A 17,302-nucleotide genomic window follows, 5' to 3' on the forward strand; every position below is an offset into this window, starting at 1 on the left:
TGACCGAGGAGGGCGAGCTCGTGCGAGCGGCTGCGATTTGCAATGGGCCGGCGAGAGCGCGGGCCGCGCGCCCCGTAGCTCGGGACATGAGTCAGCAGGAGCGCGAGCTGAGCCCGGAGGGCGGCCGGAGCAAGGCGGCGGCGGCGGCGAGCGTGGCCGGCGCGGCGGCAGCCGCCGCCCTCTTCCCACCGGCGGCCCGCAGAACGCTGGCCTCCCTGGCCAAGGAGGCGTCGCGGCGGCGAGCGCAGAAGGCGGAGCAGGGCGGGCATGGCCGCCCGCGCAGGAGCAAGCGCACGGTGACGGTGGACAGCTCCAGGGCCAAGACGTCGGCCGAGGCACTCAAGATCTGCATCCAGCAACTGAAGTGGAAGGAGGTGAGGATTAGAGGCTGCGTCTGGGCGCTGGGGCCAGAGCCAGTGACCCGGTAAAGTAGGTGCTTCCACTGGCTGGATGCAGCGGGCACATAGGCTGTCCGAACGCATCCTGTGGCCAGACGAACACTATGGCTGGTGACCCGATGCAGGGGTCTCTCAATGCAGCAGTCACTCATCTTTGTCCCCAGTATCGCACGTGTAGGCGCCCCACATTCTGCCTCACCTTCTGACGGTCGCCCAGTGCCACACACCTTGTGCTTTTGGGACCCATTCTTGGCCACTGTTGCAGACCCAGAGAAACCCTGCCCTGTTGTCTAATGGTCATCCTCTGGCTCCTGAACCTGTGGTACCAGGTCTACAACTTGTCCTGATTGTGACAGCACAGGGTGATGAGATCAGCATGGTGTGCCTCTGAATCTATAGTGTGTTTCCAGTGGGCTGGGATACCGGGAGGCAGTGGTTTCCCCAACTCTGGAACAGTGCTGGTTCCTTGTGTTGATTTGTGTGACTTGTTCCCATTATAACAGGAGACAAGGACAAAACAAATGTTTTTGGTCTAAATACACCTCTGTGCATCTGGTTCGTGGACTGCCCAACCACCAGACCTCTGATAGTCTGCATGCACAACTGGCCCTCCCTCTCCATCAATGTCAACATGGTTGCCCCCCAGGGGTGTGTGGTGAGCCCATTGCTGTACACTCTGCTCACACATGACTGCAGTCAAACACCCGAGTGATCACATTGTCAGATTCGCTGATGACACGACAGTGGTGGGGGCTCATCACTAACAACAATGAGATGACCTACAGAGAGGAGGTGGACAAGCTCGAGGCCCGGTGTCAGGCAAATAACCTCTTCCTAATGTCAACAAGACAAAGGAGATGGTTATCGACTTCAAGAGAACTCACACCCTCTTTACATCAGTAGCACAGCAGTGGAAACTTGAGTAGCTTCAAACTCCTGGGAGTACACATCTTGCACAACCTCTTATGGTCCCAGAACACATCCTACACAGTCAGGAAAGCTCACCAATGCCTCTACTTTCTGAACAAGCTGAAGGGAGCTGGACTATGCACATCTATACTGATATCATCCTACAGATGTGCAGTAGAGAGCACCCTAACAAACTGTATCACTGCTTGGTACGGAAATTGCAATGCGGTGGACAGGAACTTTTCGTCAAGACCGCCCAGTGCATCAGTGGCACCAGTCTACCCGCCATCAAGGACATGTATACAGAAAGGTGTTGGAAAAGGACCAGAAACATCATGAAAGATCCATCCACCCTGCTCATAGACTGTTTGCCTCACTCCCATCAGGGAAGAGGCTATGTCCCATCCACGGACCACAGACTCAAAGACAGTTACTTTCCCCGAGCAGTAAGGCTGATCAACATCTCTGCCCACTAACCAACTGCAACTTTACCATTTCCCTTCAGTCACCTTATGTGCAGACAATCTTGTGCTTAGTGCCACTTTATGGACATGCAATCTATGTATATAAGCTATTTTATGTACTTATAATACATCTATTGTGGTTTTTAGTATTGTGGTCTTTATCATATTTTGAGGTTTTTTTGTGCTGCATCAGATCTGGAGTAACAAGATCTGTTCTCCTTTACACCAAGTGTACTGGAAAAGACATTAAACAATCTTGAATGCTGGATCTATATGACTGGGCCTTTAGTGCTGAATCTGCACCCTGGGACTGCAGCAGTGTGCAAGTTAATAAAACCATAGAACACTACAGCACAGTACAGGCCCTTCAGCCCTCCATGTTGTGCTGACCCATATAATCCTTTAAAAAAAGTACTAAACCCACACTACCCCATAACCCTCCATTTTTCTTTCATCCATGTGTCTGTCCAAGAGGCTCTTAAATACCTCCACCACCACCCCTGGCAAGTCATTCCAGGCACTCACAACCCTCTGTGTAATAAAAAAAACTTACCCCTGATATCTCACCTAAACTTCCCTCCCTTAATTTTGTACATATGCCCTCTGGTGTTTGCTATTGGTGCCCTGGGAAACAGGTACTGACTATCCACCCTATCTATGCCTCTTATAATCTTGTAGACCTCTATCAAGTCCCCTCTCATTCTTCTACGCTCCAAAGAGAAAAGTCCCAGCTCTGCTAACCTTGCTTCATATGACTTTTTCTGCAAACCAGGCAACGTCCTGGTAAATCTCCTCTGCACCCTCTCCATAGCTTCCACATCCTTCCGATATTGAGGTGACCAGAACTGAACACAATACTCTTAAGTGCGGTGTCACCAGAGATTTGTAGAGTTGCAACATGACCTCTCTACTCTTGAACTCAATCCCCCTGTTAATGAAGCCTAGCATCCCATAAGCCTTATTAACTACCCTATTAACCTGTGCAGTGACCTTGAGGGATGTATGGATTTGAACCCCAAGGTCCCTTTGTTCATCCACACTCTTAAGTAACTGACGATTAATCCTGTACTCAGTCTTCTGGTTTGTCCTTCCAAAATGCATCACCTCATACTTGTCCGGATTGAACTCCATCTGCCATTTTTCTGCCCAACTCTGCAGCCTGTCCATATCCTCTTGTAACCTTTGACAACCTACAACTCCTCCAATCTTCGTGTCATCCGCAAACTTACTCACCCGTCCTTCCGCCTCTACATCCAGGTCATTTATAAAAATCACAAATAGCAGGGGTCCCAGGACAGATCCCTGCGGCACTCCACCAGTCACCGACCTCTAGGCAGAATACTTTCCTTCCAGAACTACCCTCTGCTTTCTTCCTTTAAGCCAATTTTTTATCCAAACAGCCAAGGTTCCACCTATCCCATGTCTCATGACTTTCTGGATTTAAGTTGCCAGCAGTGTGACGATGTATATAATGATGTCTGTAGCTCTGCTGCTCTATAGACTGGTGCTAGGTAACACTGGGTCTGTGGTGCTGGATCTGCTGAGCTGGGTGACAGTGTATCTGCAGCAGTGAGAGACTGGAACTGCTGCCCTGGGCAATGCTACACACTTAGCACCATCTGGGCTAACAGTTATATTTTGTACGGCATTGGATCTGTAGTGTTGCATTAAATAATGAACAGAATTTGGTGTGACTGAATCTGCAGGGCTGGATGATACTGAGTTTTTGGTGATGAGTGTATAGCATTGATGTCTGCTAGTGGGTGTATGGAATGCAGTATGACTGGGCCTTCAGCAGTGGAATTGAATACTGGATCATAATGCCCTCAAAGTTCAAGTTCATTTGCCATGTGTATATTGAAACATACAGGGAAATACATTGCATTAATAGCCAACATGCATGAGGATGTGCTGGGCAGCCCAGAGTTTCACCACATGTTCTGGCGCAACATGGTTTGCCCTCAATGCTCTGCAGAATGACACAGAATACAACAAAAGATGAAACAATAGTTCAAGAGCATATCAAGGGATAGGTTACAACTACTGGCTTGCCAGCCTCGCTTTCAACCCTGATTGAATTTTGTTTTTAAATTTATTTCTTGTCCAGAGATTTTATATCTATAATTTAACAAAGACTTGTTTGTTTATGGTACTCAAGCGTAATTTAACTTAAGTTCCATGTTTTAAGAAATTAATGTAACTATTCTATTGTCAGTTTCATCCAGCCCAACAAACCTTAATACTTAAGGCAAGCTTTACTAGTTTAATGGTCTCTGACACCAATGTGAAAGCATCCTTCTAAGGGCGAACCTACAGAAAGAATCTGGCCCAGATCAACTGGCTGGAGTGTTCACTAAGGTCTTCAACCTATCACTTCTGCAGTCTGAGATACTGACTTGCTTCAAACAGGCTTCAATTATACCATTGCCTAAGAAGAGCATGGTAACCTGCCTCAATGATTATTATCCAGAAGCATTTATATCCACAGTGATGAAGTGCCTTGTGAGGTTGGTGATGAAACATATGAACTCCTACCTGAGAAGTGAATTGGATCTGCACCAATTTGCATACCAGTCCACAGCAGATGCCATTTCATTGGCTCTTAGTACTATAATCCCCTCAAAACTAATAAATAAGCTTCAAGACCTTGGCCTCAATACCTCCTTGTGCAGTTGGATCCTGTATTTCCTCACTTGCAGACACCAGTCAGTTTGGATTGGCAACAACATCCCATTCACAGTGTCCATCAGCACAGGTGCACCACACAGCTGTGTGCTTAGCCCCCTACTCTACTCACTTTGCACTTAGACCATAAGACATAGGAGCAGAATTAGGCCATCTGGCTCATCGAGTCTGCCCCGCCAATCATGGCAGATCCTATTTTTTCCCTCCTCCTCAATCCCATTTCCTGGCCTTCTCCCTGTAACCTTTGATCAAGAACCTATCAATCTCTGCCTTAAATACACCCAATGACCTGGCCTCCACAGCTGCATGTGGCAACAAATTCCACAAATTTACCACCCTCTGGCTACAGAAATGTCAACGCATCTTTGTTTTGAAAAGGCGCCTCTATCCTGAGGCTGTGCTCTCTTGTCCTAGACTCTCCCACCATGGGAAACATCCTTTCAGCATCTACTTTGTCAAGGCCTTCAAACATTCGAAAAGTTTCAATGAGATTCCCCCTCATCTTTCTAAATTCCAATGACTACAAACCCAGAGCTATCAATGTTCCTCGTATGATAACCCTTTCATCCACTTGAACAGAAAATCCTACAAAACATAGTGGATACAGCCCAGTCCATCACAGATAAAAACCCTCTCCACCACTGAGCACATCCACAGGGAGTATTGTCGCAGGAAAGCAGCATAATCAGGGAACTCTACCACCTAGGTACAGGTGCCTCAGGACTCCCACCACCAGGTTCAGGAACAGGTACTACTCCTCAGCCATCAGGCTCTTGAGCCGGAGGGGATAACTTCACTCATCCCATCACTGAAATGATCCCACAAACTATGGACTCACTTTCAAGGATTCTTCATCTCATGTCCTTGATATTTGCTGCTTATTTATTTATTATTCTTTTTTCTTTTTTTCTTCTTTCTTTTGTATTTGCACAGCTTGCTGTCTTTTACACACTGGTTGTCCATTCTGTTGGTGCTGTCTTTCATTGATTCTATTATGGTTATTGGATTTATTGAGTATGCCTGCAAGAAAGTGAATCTCAGGTTGTATATAGTGACAGCTGTGTACTTTGATAATAAATTTACTTAGAACTTTTATTGCAAAGACCATATTCTTGATTTTATTTAGATTCTTATTTTTCAAAGTAAATATATGATCTTATTCTAATTAAATGTAAAATTTGATTTCTTAAAAGAACGTTGAACTTTGAACACAACATTAAATTGTTATTAACAGAAAAGGTGGGAAAGCAAGGTATGAAATTAAAATTAATAGCTGTTCTAAGGGAAGAATGTCAAACATTCAGCTGACAATACTTGAAAATGATTATTTTGATTTTGTGTTTATTCACTAGAGCATTACTAGCTTCAGTAGCGACCTTAGTAATCATTGCCTTTAACTCCTAGGTACTTTGGGTGAATGAGGGTTAATTGGATGGTTGCTGCTTGGTTGTGAAATGTCTGCTTTGAATGCCTAAATGCAATGACGTATTAGTGAATGTGTGTGGGAGTTGTAGTCCTAGATCACTACAGCACAGAAACAGGCCCTTAATCCCATCTAGTTCATGCCAAACTATTAATCTGCCTAGTCCCATCAACTGCACCCAGGCCACAGCCCTCCATGTACCTCCCATCCATGTGCCTAACCAAATTCCACTTAATTGTTGAGATCAAAGCTACATCCACCATTTCCACTGGCAGCTCGTTCCACACTCTCACCACCCTTTGAATGAAGATGTTCCTCTTAAACATTTTACCTTTCACCCTTAACCAATGACTTCTAGTTATAGTCTCACCCAACCTCAATGGAAAAAGCCTGCCTGCATTTACGCCTCCTAATTTTGTAACCTCTATCAAATCTCCCCTCATTCTTCTGCATTCTGAGGAATAAAGTCCAAAACTATTTGACCTTTTCCCAAAACTCAAGTCCTTAAGTCCTGGCAACATCCTTGTAAATTTTCTCTGCACTCTTCCAATCTTATTGACATCTTTCACACAATACTTCAAATTAAGCCTCACCAACGTCTTATGCAACTTCAGCATAACATTCCAACTCCTATAATTAATATTTTGAATTATGAAGGCAATGTGCCAAGAAGCTTTCTTTATGACCATATTTGCCGTACTGTGACACACTTTCAAGGTGTTATGAATCTGTATTCACAGATCCCTCTTTTCTACCATTCTCCTTAGAGCCCTATCACTTGCTGTTTAAGTCTTACAATAGTTTGTCCTCCCAAAGTGCAACACCTCACATTTGCCTGCATTAAGTTCCACCTGCCATTTTCAGCCCATTTTTCCAGCTTGTAAGTCTTGATAGTCTTCCTCGGCATCCTTGACCCCAATCTTGGGGTCATTTACAAATTTGCTGATCCGGTTTACCATATTATCAACCAGATCATTGATATAGATGACGAGCAACAATGGACCTAGCTCTGATCACTAGTCAGAGGCCTCCAGTCAGAGAGTCAACCATCTACTGCCACTCTCTGGTTTCTCCCAAGAAGCCAATATGTAATCCAATTTACTACCTCATTTTGAATACCAAACCACCGATTCTTAGCCTTTCTTAAACAAAAGAACAACATTAGCTATCCTCCAATCCTCTGGTATCTCACCTGTCACTAAGGAGGTTTTAGATATCTCTGCTAGGGACAATGAAGTTTCTACACTAACCACCCACAGGGTCTGAGAGAACACTCTGTCAGGCACTAGGGACCTATCCACTCTAATTTTCCTCAATTCAGTTAACACCTCCTCCTCTGTAATATGTATACAGTCCATGACATCACTGCTACTTTGTCTCACTGTGAGACATTGACTGCGTCTATCTCCCAAGTAAATGTAGATGCAAAAAATTCCATTTTAGATGTCCCACATCTCTTTCTGCTCCGTGCATAGATAAACACTCTGATCTTCCAGATGACCAATTTTGTCTCTTGCTGTACTTTTTCTCTACATAAATCTGTAGAAGACCTTAGGATTCTCCTTTACCTTGTCTGCTCAAGCAGCCTCGTGCCTTCTTTTAATCCTTCTGATTTCCTCAAGTGTTTGTTGCACCACTTCTTGTACGTCTCAAGTACCTCATTTGTTCCTTTCTGCCTTAACCTGCTATACACCTCCCTTCTTCTTAACCAGTGCCCCAATATTTCTCAAAAACCAAGCTTCCTAAACCTTTTATTCTGACAGGAACGTACAAATGCTGAACTCTTAAAATTTCGCTTTGAAAGGTCTCCCACTTTCCAAGTACACCTTTGCTAGAAAACAATCTGTCCCAATTCACAATCCTTTCTGATGCCACCAAAACTCACCTTTCTCCAAATTAGAATCTCGACCCAAGGACCAGACCTGTCCTTCGCCAGAATTATCTTGAAACTGGCATTATGATCACTAGATGCAAAGTGTTCACCTACACAAACTTCTGTCACCTGCCCTGTCTCATTTCCTAATAGGAGATCTAGTTTCACTCTCTCTACTTGGGACCTCATCATGCTCAGTCTTTCAATTCCTGACTTTGTATGTAGGTTTAAACATGTTTCCTCACAACCACTCCACTATACTCTGGCACTCTGTTTCCCATCCACCTGCAAGTTTAATTTAAACAAGCCCCCCACCCCCGGTGCAGCACTAGCAAACCTTTCCACAAGGATATTAGTCCCAGTTCAGGTGCAAAATGAGCCTTCTGTACAGATCCCATCTTCCCTGGAAGAGAGCCCAATGATCCAAAAATCTGAAGCCCTCCCTGCTGCACCACCTTCTTAGCCAAGTGTTAAACTATATGATCTTCCTATTTCTGGCATGTGGCATGGGTAGCAATCCCAAGATCATAACCCTGGAGATCCTGTCCTTTATCTTAGCACCTGAACTCCTGAACTCACTTTGTAAGAACTCGGCAACTCTACCTACCCATATCATTAATACTGATGTGGACCACAGCCTCTGGCTGCACACCCATCCATTTAAAAATGTTGTGGACTGTATCTGAGATGTCCCTGACCCTAGCTCCTGGGAGACAATATAACCGTCCAGGAATACCACTGAACCTCCTGTCTGTTCTCCTAAGCAATCACTATTGGCTGTATCACTACAGCCAATGTTCCCACTAAGGTTGCATGTGTGTTTGTGCACACATCTTTTGCTACTAGAGCCCAAAGGAAATTAACTGCACAAAAGGTGGTCATCCTCCACAAGAATGGGTAGCTTTTGATTTTTTTCCTTGCTTGCAGATTGTGACTTCGGTTTTGGACAAGATCAAGTCAGTGCCTTGTGTGAAAAGTATTCTGGTTTTCTTGCTGAAAATACTGTCATATTTAAGCAGTACAATGACTTCAAATTTTCTGTACAAGAAAAAATTAAATCCAAATTTTTCTGTAATGGTGACATTTGCATTTCAAACTGAAGAGATTTGTGACCTTACAAAGTTGTTGGATATTGGCAGAACCTTTCTTGCATCTAGCACTGCTTCTGAAAGAGGTTTTAGCTGAATGAATCAAATCAAAAATAAACAGTAATCGTTTAAGTGAGTGGCATTTGGATATGCTGATGAGAATTCAAAGCTCCCTGTTGGAAGAAGGATTTATTATTCTTGACAGTTTACAAAGAATGGGTAAATGCCAAAGACTGGAGGGAGGAAAAAAATGACTAAGCAACTTAAATATATTCATTATCTTGTTCATCTTTGTGTCTCTTATCTAATTAAGATACAAGATTTGTGCTGTATGCGATGATTTCCAAATAAAATACCTATTCTGGATATTTTGTTAACTAGCTTTGTAATTTTATAACTTTTGACCATTTCAAACAACTTTAATAATTATTACATGCTGTCTTGTATATGAGAAATAAGGAGAATATTAGAAATAACACTCGTATTATTTTATTTCTTTTAAGCAATGAACAACAAATTAGACTTGGTAGTTTATTATCCTTAGAATAGCTTCAGGTTTACTTCCAGTTAAACATTCAGTGCACACATGTTGTTGTCACTGGGTAAAAAAATTGTACAGCACATTGTGTTTGCACACACTGGTCATTACAAATTAGAGGGAACATTGACTACAGCTCGGGTTTTCCTCCCTTCCTTTCCGAACCACAGAACCAGACTGTGTCAGAGACCTGACTGCTGTGGCTCTCCTCTGCAAGGCCATTCCACCCTGACAGTATCCAAACCTGTTGTTGAGGTGAATGGCCACATGGGTACTCTGCAGCTGTTGCCTATCCCCTTTCTTCCTCCCGACAATCACCCAGTTGCCTGTATCCTGTACCTTGGGTGTAACTACCTCTCAGTATGTCTTGTCGCTCAACCTTTCAGTCTCCCACGTAAGTCAGAGTTCATCCAGTTCCAGCTCCAACTCTCTTACATGGGCTGAAAGAAGCTAGGGCTGGATTCACTTCTTGCAGGTGAAGTTGTCAGGGACACTGCAGGGCTCCCTGCTTTTCCACACCCTACAAGCGGAATATTCCTGCCTGGCATCTCCAATGCTGTACCTGTGCAATAAGACAAAGAAAAAAATAAATGAAAATATCCACCTACAAGCCCAGTCTTTCCTTGCTGAAGCCTCTATGAGCCAAAGCCTGAACTCCTCACTCTAACAATGGCCCCTCTACTTAAACCTAGCTTCTTTTTATTGGCCCTTACCAAGTGCCTAATTATGCATAATCCAATGTCTCCTCAGGAAATGGCACACAGAATGTCCCCACTGCCCTCACTCTCTACTTTTGAACTCTTTCTCCTGCTACACATACTCTTGTGTCTCCTTGGGTACTATGGCGCACAGAATGAGAACTGTGGCTGACAAATTGAGTTGTTTGTTATAACTTGCTACCATAATTACCTACATGTCAGTGTTAACTTTTAAATTGCCAGTGCAAATTCAATAGCTTGAAGATTTCAGAAGTACGTAATGGTTGTTATTTAGTTTACTTCCCAAATCAAATAAATATAATGCACTATTTTATAGTTAATGTCTTATAAGTGCTGATAGTTTCTTGATGTGTTTCAGTTTCCAACAGGACGTCACTTCTGTGACATCTATTGGCATGGAGTGTCTTTTCATGATGGTGAAGTTAGCTGCTCAAGTCTAGTCAACAAATACCCAGGTACATCCATGGCTTAAGACAATTTGTTTTTCTTTAGCTAGGTTCTGTGTTTTAATTTTAGTTAGTGCATTTTGCTGGTAGAAAATGACACAACAATTGTAAGTAAGTTTCATTCACTATTTTAGTTTTAACAAAGAAGTTCACTGAGAATCAGCAAAGTGCCAGTGTAAGTGGTATATGTGAGCTTGATTTCAATTTTTAAGAGGAGTGGATAGGAACAAGGATGGCAGGGGTTTGGAGGGCTATGGTTGTGGGGCTGGTGGATGGAACTAGGCAGTTTAAATGGCTCAGCATAGACCAGATGGGCCAAAAGGCCTGTTTCTGTGCTGTACTTTTGTGAGTCTGAGTGCAAAAAGATGGACCTGTTCTTGTCAATGATTGCATCAGTTAAATTTAAAATCATACTTAACTTTCCATGTTAGTAGCTTAAGCTACTATTTGAGGGATTGTAAGTGTTTAAGTCACAATAAAATTTATTTCAAATCTACCTTTTAAATTTCCTGCTTTTGAATTAAGCTGATTAAGGATGTGGAGTTTTCTTTCTCAAACATTTAATGGACAGAAAGCTGCTGTTTTACTGATTTCTCTATTTATTGCTGCATAAAATGCTCATTGGTAGTGGCATTGTTCTGGTTCACAGAAGTAAAATTGACATATCAGATGTCAATGACATTTGTGCTCAGATCAATATTGATGTCTGTGTTATAGAAAACAGAATTTCAATACTTCAGAATTCTCACCCTAGATTTGCAGACAAGTAAATTCACAGTGGTACATTGAGTTTAAAATTTAAGACTCCGTTTCAAATGTTCCTCACTTCTGGTGTGCACTATGAGTGTAATGATCTCTTGAAATCTGTAGCATCAATTAATTTCTTCTCTCCCAATAATTACATTGCTGCTACTTATTCTCTGCCCATAATAATAAGGCCATGTCAATAAGACTTATAATTCCTGCTCTTAACTGCTATTTAATGTAGGAATGTGCCTTACTTGGACAGGGAGTTTGGCTTGTGTGTGGCCAGTGTGTGATGTCACAGGGCGATACATGCTCTTTGGTCCATTAAAGTGCATGCCAACCACAGTGCCCAAGAAGATTGTCCCAATTTCCTGTGTTCAGCCTATATTCATTTTAGGATTGTCTTTAACATGTACCTAATCTCCTTCTTAAATGGTACCATTTCCTCAGGCAGGTTATTCTATATACTCACCATCCTCTGCATGAAAGAGACACAACACAAAATGCTGGAGGAACTCAGCAGGACAGGCAGCAAATATGGAAAAAAGTACAGTTGACATTTCGGACCAAAACGTCAACTATACTTTTCCATAGATGCTGCCTGGCCTGCTGAGTTCCTCCAGCATTTTGTGTGTGTGTTGCTTGGATTTCCAGCATCTTATCTAAATGAAAGAAGTCTTTTTAAATATATTTTTCCCTTCTGCCCCCAAATTAATGTCCCCTAGTTTTAGTCTCCTGCTCTGGGGAGAAAACAGTTTCCATCAGCTGTATCTATGCCCCGCAATTTTAAACATTTCTGTAAAGTCACTCTTCACTCCTATATTCCAAGAAAGCCAGGCCCTGTAATTCAGGCCCCTTAGTCCTGGCAACATCCTCAAAACTTTTTGCTCTTTTTCCACATCTTTTCTATAAAACATGGTAACTAAAAGTGTGCATACAACAAGCTTCAGCCACACTGATGGCTTATACAACTGCAAAAAATATCCTGTCCTGTCCGAAAAGCATTTTCCATATGTATACTTGATTTGCTGTTTTATACAAACTAGGCACTTGTACTCTTGGGTTCCTCTGTTCCTAGACACTCCTTTATGCCTCACATTTCATACCCCAAGTCCAAATCCTACATAGTTTGTCTTCCAAAATGCATCACCTCACAGTTATCTGTATTGAAATGCATTTGTCATTCTTCAGTCTACTTCCCTAACTAATAAAAATTCCTTTGTAATCTATGATTTTTACTATCTAGTATACCTTCTAATTTTGTGGCATTCAGAAACTTACTGATTAAGTTGTGTGCATTCCCATCCAAATCATTTGGGTATATAAATATAATCACTGGTCTTCATTCAAAGAAACAGTTTCCAGCCACTATCCTCAGCTTCTTATTTTGGTGCCCATTTTGAATCTACCTAACTAGCACTTCCTGGATTCCATGAGATCTAACCGTTCAGGCTTATCATAGGCCTTGCTAAAATTCAAATAGACAACATCAACACCACCACCATTTTCTGTGTTTCAAAAAAACTCTTAAGTGGTTTGTTCAAAGGTCCAATTTAATGTCAGAGAAATGTGTACAATATACATCCTGAAATGCTTTTTCTTCGCAACCATCCACAAAAACAGAGGAGTGTCCCAAAGAATGAATGACAGATTAAATGTTCGAACCCTAAAGTCCCCCCCCCCCCAGCTCCCCTCCCTCCCATGTGTAAGTGGCAGCAAGCAACAATCCCCCCTTCTCCCACTGGCAAAAATAAGCATTCGCACACGCCACCGAGCACTCAAGTGTGAGCAAAGCAATAGCAAAGACTCAGGCTTGCTGTTACCGCAGAGACTTCGCATTTCACCCGGTATACGACTTACCACAGGCTCTCTTCTTCCCTAATAAAGGAGAAAGAGGTGTCTCTGTTTTCTCAGCGAGTGCGGAGACATAACAAACAACTTGCTGGTTTATGATGTTAAAAGTCAGTTACGTCACTTTTCTCAAGCTCTGTGCCTGAAGATCTCGGGTCTCCCACCTCTCCCTCTGTTTGTGATGATTCCTCCATATTTTGATGGTCAAAGCAGGCATACAAAGCTTATCAATACAAAGCAAAACTTATCTGGGAGCAAAGCCTGTTGTCACCCATGTCACTTGGTTTCACTTTGTAACCGGTAATAGCATTCAAGCCCTGCCACAGCTGTCAAGCATCCTTCATTGATACAAGTTTGGTCTGGAATTTCCACTTTGCAGTGAGATGGCTTTCTGGATATCATACCTCGATTTCTTATATCTTACTTGGTCACCAGACCTGAAAGCCACTGATCTGGCCCTCAGCAGATTGTGGATCTCGTGGCTCATCCAGAGCTTCTGGTTGGGAAAGACGCTGAATGATTTGGTGGGGATGTACTCGTTTATGACTTTTTATAAAGTCTGTGACAACCATGGTATATTTATTCAGATCCTCTGAATCCACTGGCTCGAAGCAATCCCATAGCCGTTCCTCTGCCTTCCTCAGCCACCTCTTTGTTGTCCTTGTCTCTGAAGCCTTGCCCTTTAGCCTCTGCTTCTATATTGGTAAGAGAGGGACAGCTAAGTGATCAGATTTCCCAAAATGCAGTCTAGGCTTCAGGCTTGACTGCTGGTGCTAGCCTCTGGAAGAAATCCCCCCCCCCCCCCGCCCCCCCCCAAACTGTTTCCAGAATGGATATTCGTAAGCAGAATAGTTACAAGGGAAACCTGCACTAAATGCCTATTACTTTTACTTTTCCTGGTTGTCACAGTCCATTTGAAGCCTTTACCTTGGGTGTGACTACCTTTGTAAAAATCTCATCTTACGAAAGATGATCAGTAAGTTTCTGGATGCCACAAAATTAGAAGGTATATTAGATAGTGAAAATCATTGATTACAAAGGGATTTTGAAGAGTGACAAATGCATTTCAATACAGATAACTGAGGTGATGCATTTTGGTAGATAAAAGACTAAATACCAGAGTATATCCAAATCTAGCTCCAATTCCTTGACTTGGTTTGTCAGGAGCTGTACCTGGGTGTACTTCCTACAGATGTAGTCATCAGAAAGATCAGAAGGTTCTCTGTCTTTCCACATTTTTATAGGAGGAACATTCTACTGCCCTAACTGCCATCTTCGTGTACTCTGAATGAAATGCTCAGGATGAGTGCCAAAATAAAACCTTATGCACCTACACCAATACCTCACTTCCCAATCTCTCAACTTCTGCTCCATTCCATTTAACCTTACCTACAATTTATTAGAAAAAGTGCCCTCCAATTAGCCAATCAATGAGACTTGCCTTTTTAAAGTTCCTGCTCTTGCTCTGAGCACCAGGGCCAACAAGAATTTGGGTATATCAGGAGGGAAGAAGTTATACTTATGTATTGTATGTATTGAACATAAAAGCATGTTTATGTATTGAACATAAAAGCTTGAATAGTTCGTTGTTCAGAACTAATATGCATGATACAGACATTTGTAGGAAGTGCTTTGACTAGAAACAGTGCCACATATATTGTTTGAATGCAGGTCCTGTGAGGAAGCTTCTAATTGCTAAATTGAGATCCTTAGGACAGACAAAGTTTAACATGGATAGTTTATTAGGATATCACTGCCATCATAATGTATGTAAGTATTTGACTTTCTGAAAAGCATTACTTTTTGAATTTTTTTGAGAGGGCAGAGTTAAAAGGGGTGTTTGTTCTGTCTCTTTGATCCATTCTCCAGCCTGGTAGATGGTGGTATTGCACCTTGCATTGGTCTGCAAACTGCCAGTAAAGTTAGGAGAAGATGATTGAATAGCTCAGTTTTTGAAGACATTGAATTAGTTCAGTGTATATTCTATAAGTCTTTTTTTGATTTAGCTCTTATTTTTCATAGGTCATGATTTGTTTGCTAGTATACTGTTTTATATTAACCTTAACTATGTACTACTACCCAAGGATTTAATAACTGCAGCATTTTTCCCTTTTTAGGAATGATGGAAATGACACGTAAAGTCAATTTTAGTCGAGCGGTTCGAACGATGCAGGAATTATTCCCTGATGAATACAAGTTTTATCCTCGTTCTTGGATTTTGCCAGAGGAATACCAAAGTTTTGTAGATCAGGTAAAATGCTGAGAAAATTTTATAACTGCTTCAAATATAAATTGGAATATCATTCTTCTTTTGCTCATTCTTAATAAAGGAAATTGGCTGTAAAGATGAACTTTTATTTAAAGAATGAAGCCTTTCCTGTTAACTATTGATATTAAGAAGATCTAAAGAATATGTTTTAGTTTCAGAAAACCATCACCCCACAAAGGATTTGTGAGATATTCATTCTTGTTTCTTGCTTTTTCCTTTCATATAACCATATAACAATTACAGCACGGAAACAGGCCATCTCGGCCCTTCTAGTCCGTGCTGAACGCTTACTCTCACCTATTCCCACTGGCCTGCACTCAGCCCATAACCCTCCATTCCTTTCCTGTCCATATACCTATCCAATTTTACTTTAAATGACAATACCGAACCTGCCTCTACCACTTCTACTGGAAGCTCGTACCACACAGCTACCACTCTCTGAGTAAAGAAATTCCCCCTCATGTTACCCTTAAACGTTTCCCCCACTAACTCTCAACTCATGTCCTCTTGTTTGAATCTCCCCTACTCTTAATGGAAAAAGCCTATCTACGTCAACTCTATATATCTCCCTCATAATTTTAAATACCTCTATCAAGTCCCCCCTCAACCTTCTACACTCCAAAGAATAAAGACCTAACTTGTTCAACCTTTCCCTGTAACTTAGGTGCTGACACCCAGGTAACATTCTAGTAAATCTCTGTACTCTCTCTATTTTGTTGACATCTTTCCTATAATTCAGTAACCAGAACTGTACACAATACACCAAATTCGGCCTTACAATGCCTTATACAATCTTAACATTACATCCCAACTCCTATACTCAATGCTCTGATTTATAAAGGCCAGCATACCAAAAGCTTTCTTCACCACCCTATCCACATGAGATTCCACCTTCAGGGAACTATGCACCATTATTCCTAGATCACTCTGTTCTACTGCATTCTTCAATGCCCTACCATTTACCATGTATGTCCTATTTGGATTATTCCTACTAAAATGTAGCACCTCACACTTATCAGCATTAAACTCCATCTGCCATCGTTCAGCCCATTCTTCTAACTGGCCTGAATCTCTCTGCAAGCTTTGAAAACCTACTTCATTATCCACAACGCCACCTACCTTAGTATCGTCTGCATACTTACTAATCCAATTTACCACCCCGTCATCCAGATCATTAATGTATATGACAAACAACATTGGACCCAGTACAGATCCCTGAGGCACACCACTAGTCACTGGCCTCCAACCTGACAAACAGTTATCCACCACTACTGTCTGGCATCTCCCAAACAGCCACTGTTGAATCCATTTTACTACTTCAATATTAATACCTAACGATTGAACCTTTTGAACTAACCTTCTGTGTGGAACCTTGTCAAAGGCTTTACTGAAGTCCATATAGACAACACCCACTGCTTTACCCTCATCAACTTTCCTTGTAACCTCTTCAAAAAATTCAATAAATTTGTCAAACATGACCTTCCACGCACAAATCCATGCTGACTGTTCTTAATCAGACCTTTGTCTATCCAGATTATTATATATACCATCTCTAAGAATACTTGCCATTTAATTCACCCACCACTAACCTCAAACTGACAGACCAATGTAAACATCAAAGCCAATGTAAACATCAAAGATAGTTTTTTACATTTAAAATGTGCCATTGAAAGATATGTCAGACCTATTAGTGTCAGACAAGTAACGATAGTGATTTTTTTTTGTATTTGTGATCACCACTCCATTTCAGGTACTTGATAGATTTTCTTTCTGTATATGTGATACCATGCTGTTAAGCAACTTGAGAAAAAGAATGGTCATTGAGATTGCATTGCACCAATCTAGTAAGTATAGATGGCCGGTGGTGTAGTAGCATCAGCACCGGACTTTGA

At 42.0% G+C, this 17,302-nt stretch overlaps 1 protein-coding gene across 2 annotated transcripts in view; it reads left to right on the forward strand.

Annotated features, from left to right (window-relative positions):
* The window catches only part of ttll11 (tubulin tyrosine ligase-like family, member 11), a 217,087-nt gene continuing 199,785 nt past the window's right edge, over positions 1–17,302 (forward strand). For both annotated transcript variants that reach the window (XM_073052655.1, XM_073052656.1), the window contains exons 1-3: positions 1–374; positions 10,456–10,552; positions 15,259–15,392. In XM_073052655.1, the coding sequence (XP_072908756.1) occupies positions 87–374; positions 10,456–10,552; positions 15,259–15,392 (519 nt within the window). In that variant the 5' untranslated portion in view covers positions 1–86. The remainder of the gene's footprint in view (positions 375–10,455; positions 10,553–15,258; positions 15,393–17,302) is intronic.

This window comes from Hemitrygon akajei, chromosome 7 (assembly GCF_048418815.1).
Source record: "Hemitrygon akajei chromosome 7, sHemAka1.3, whole genome shotgun sequence".
In the NCBI taxonomy this organism is placed as follows: domain Eukaryota; kingdom Metazoa; phylum Chordata; class Chondrichthyes; order Myliobatiformes; family Dasyatidae; genus Hemitrygon; species Hemitrygon akajei.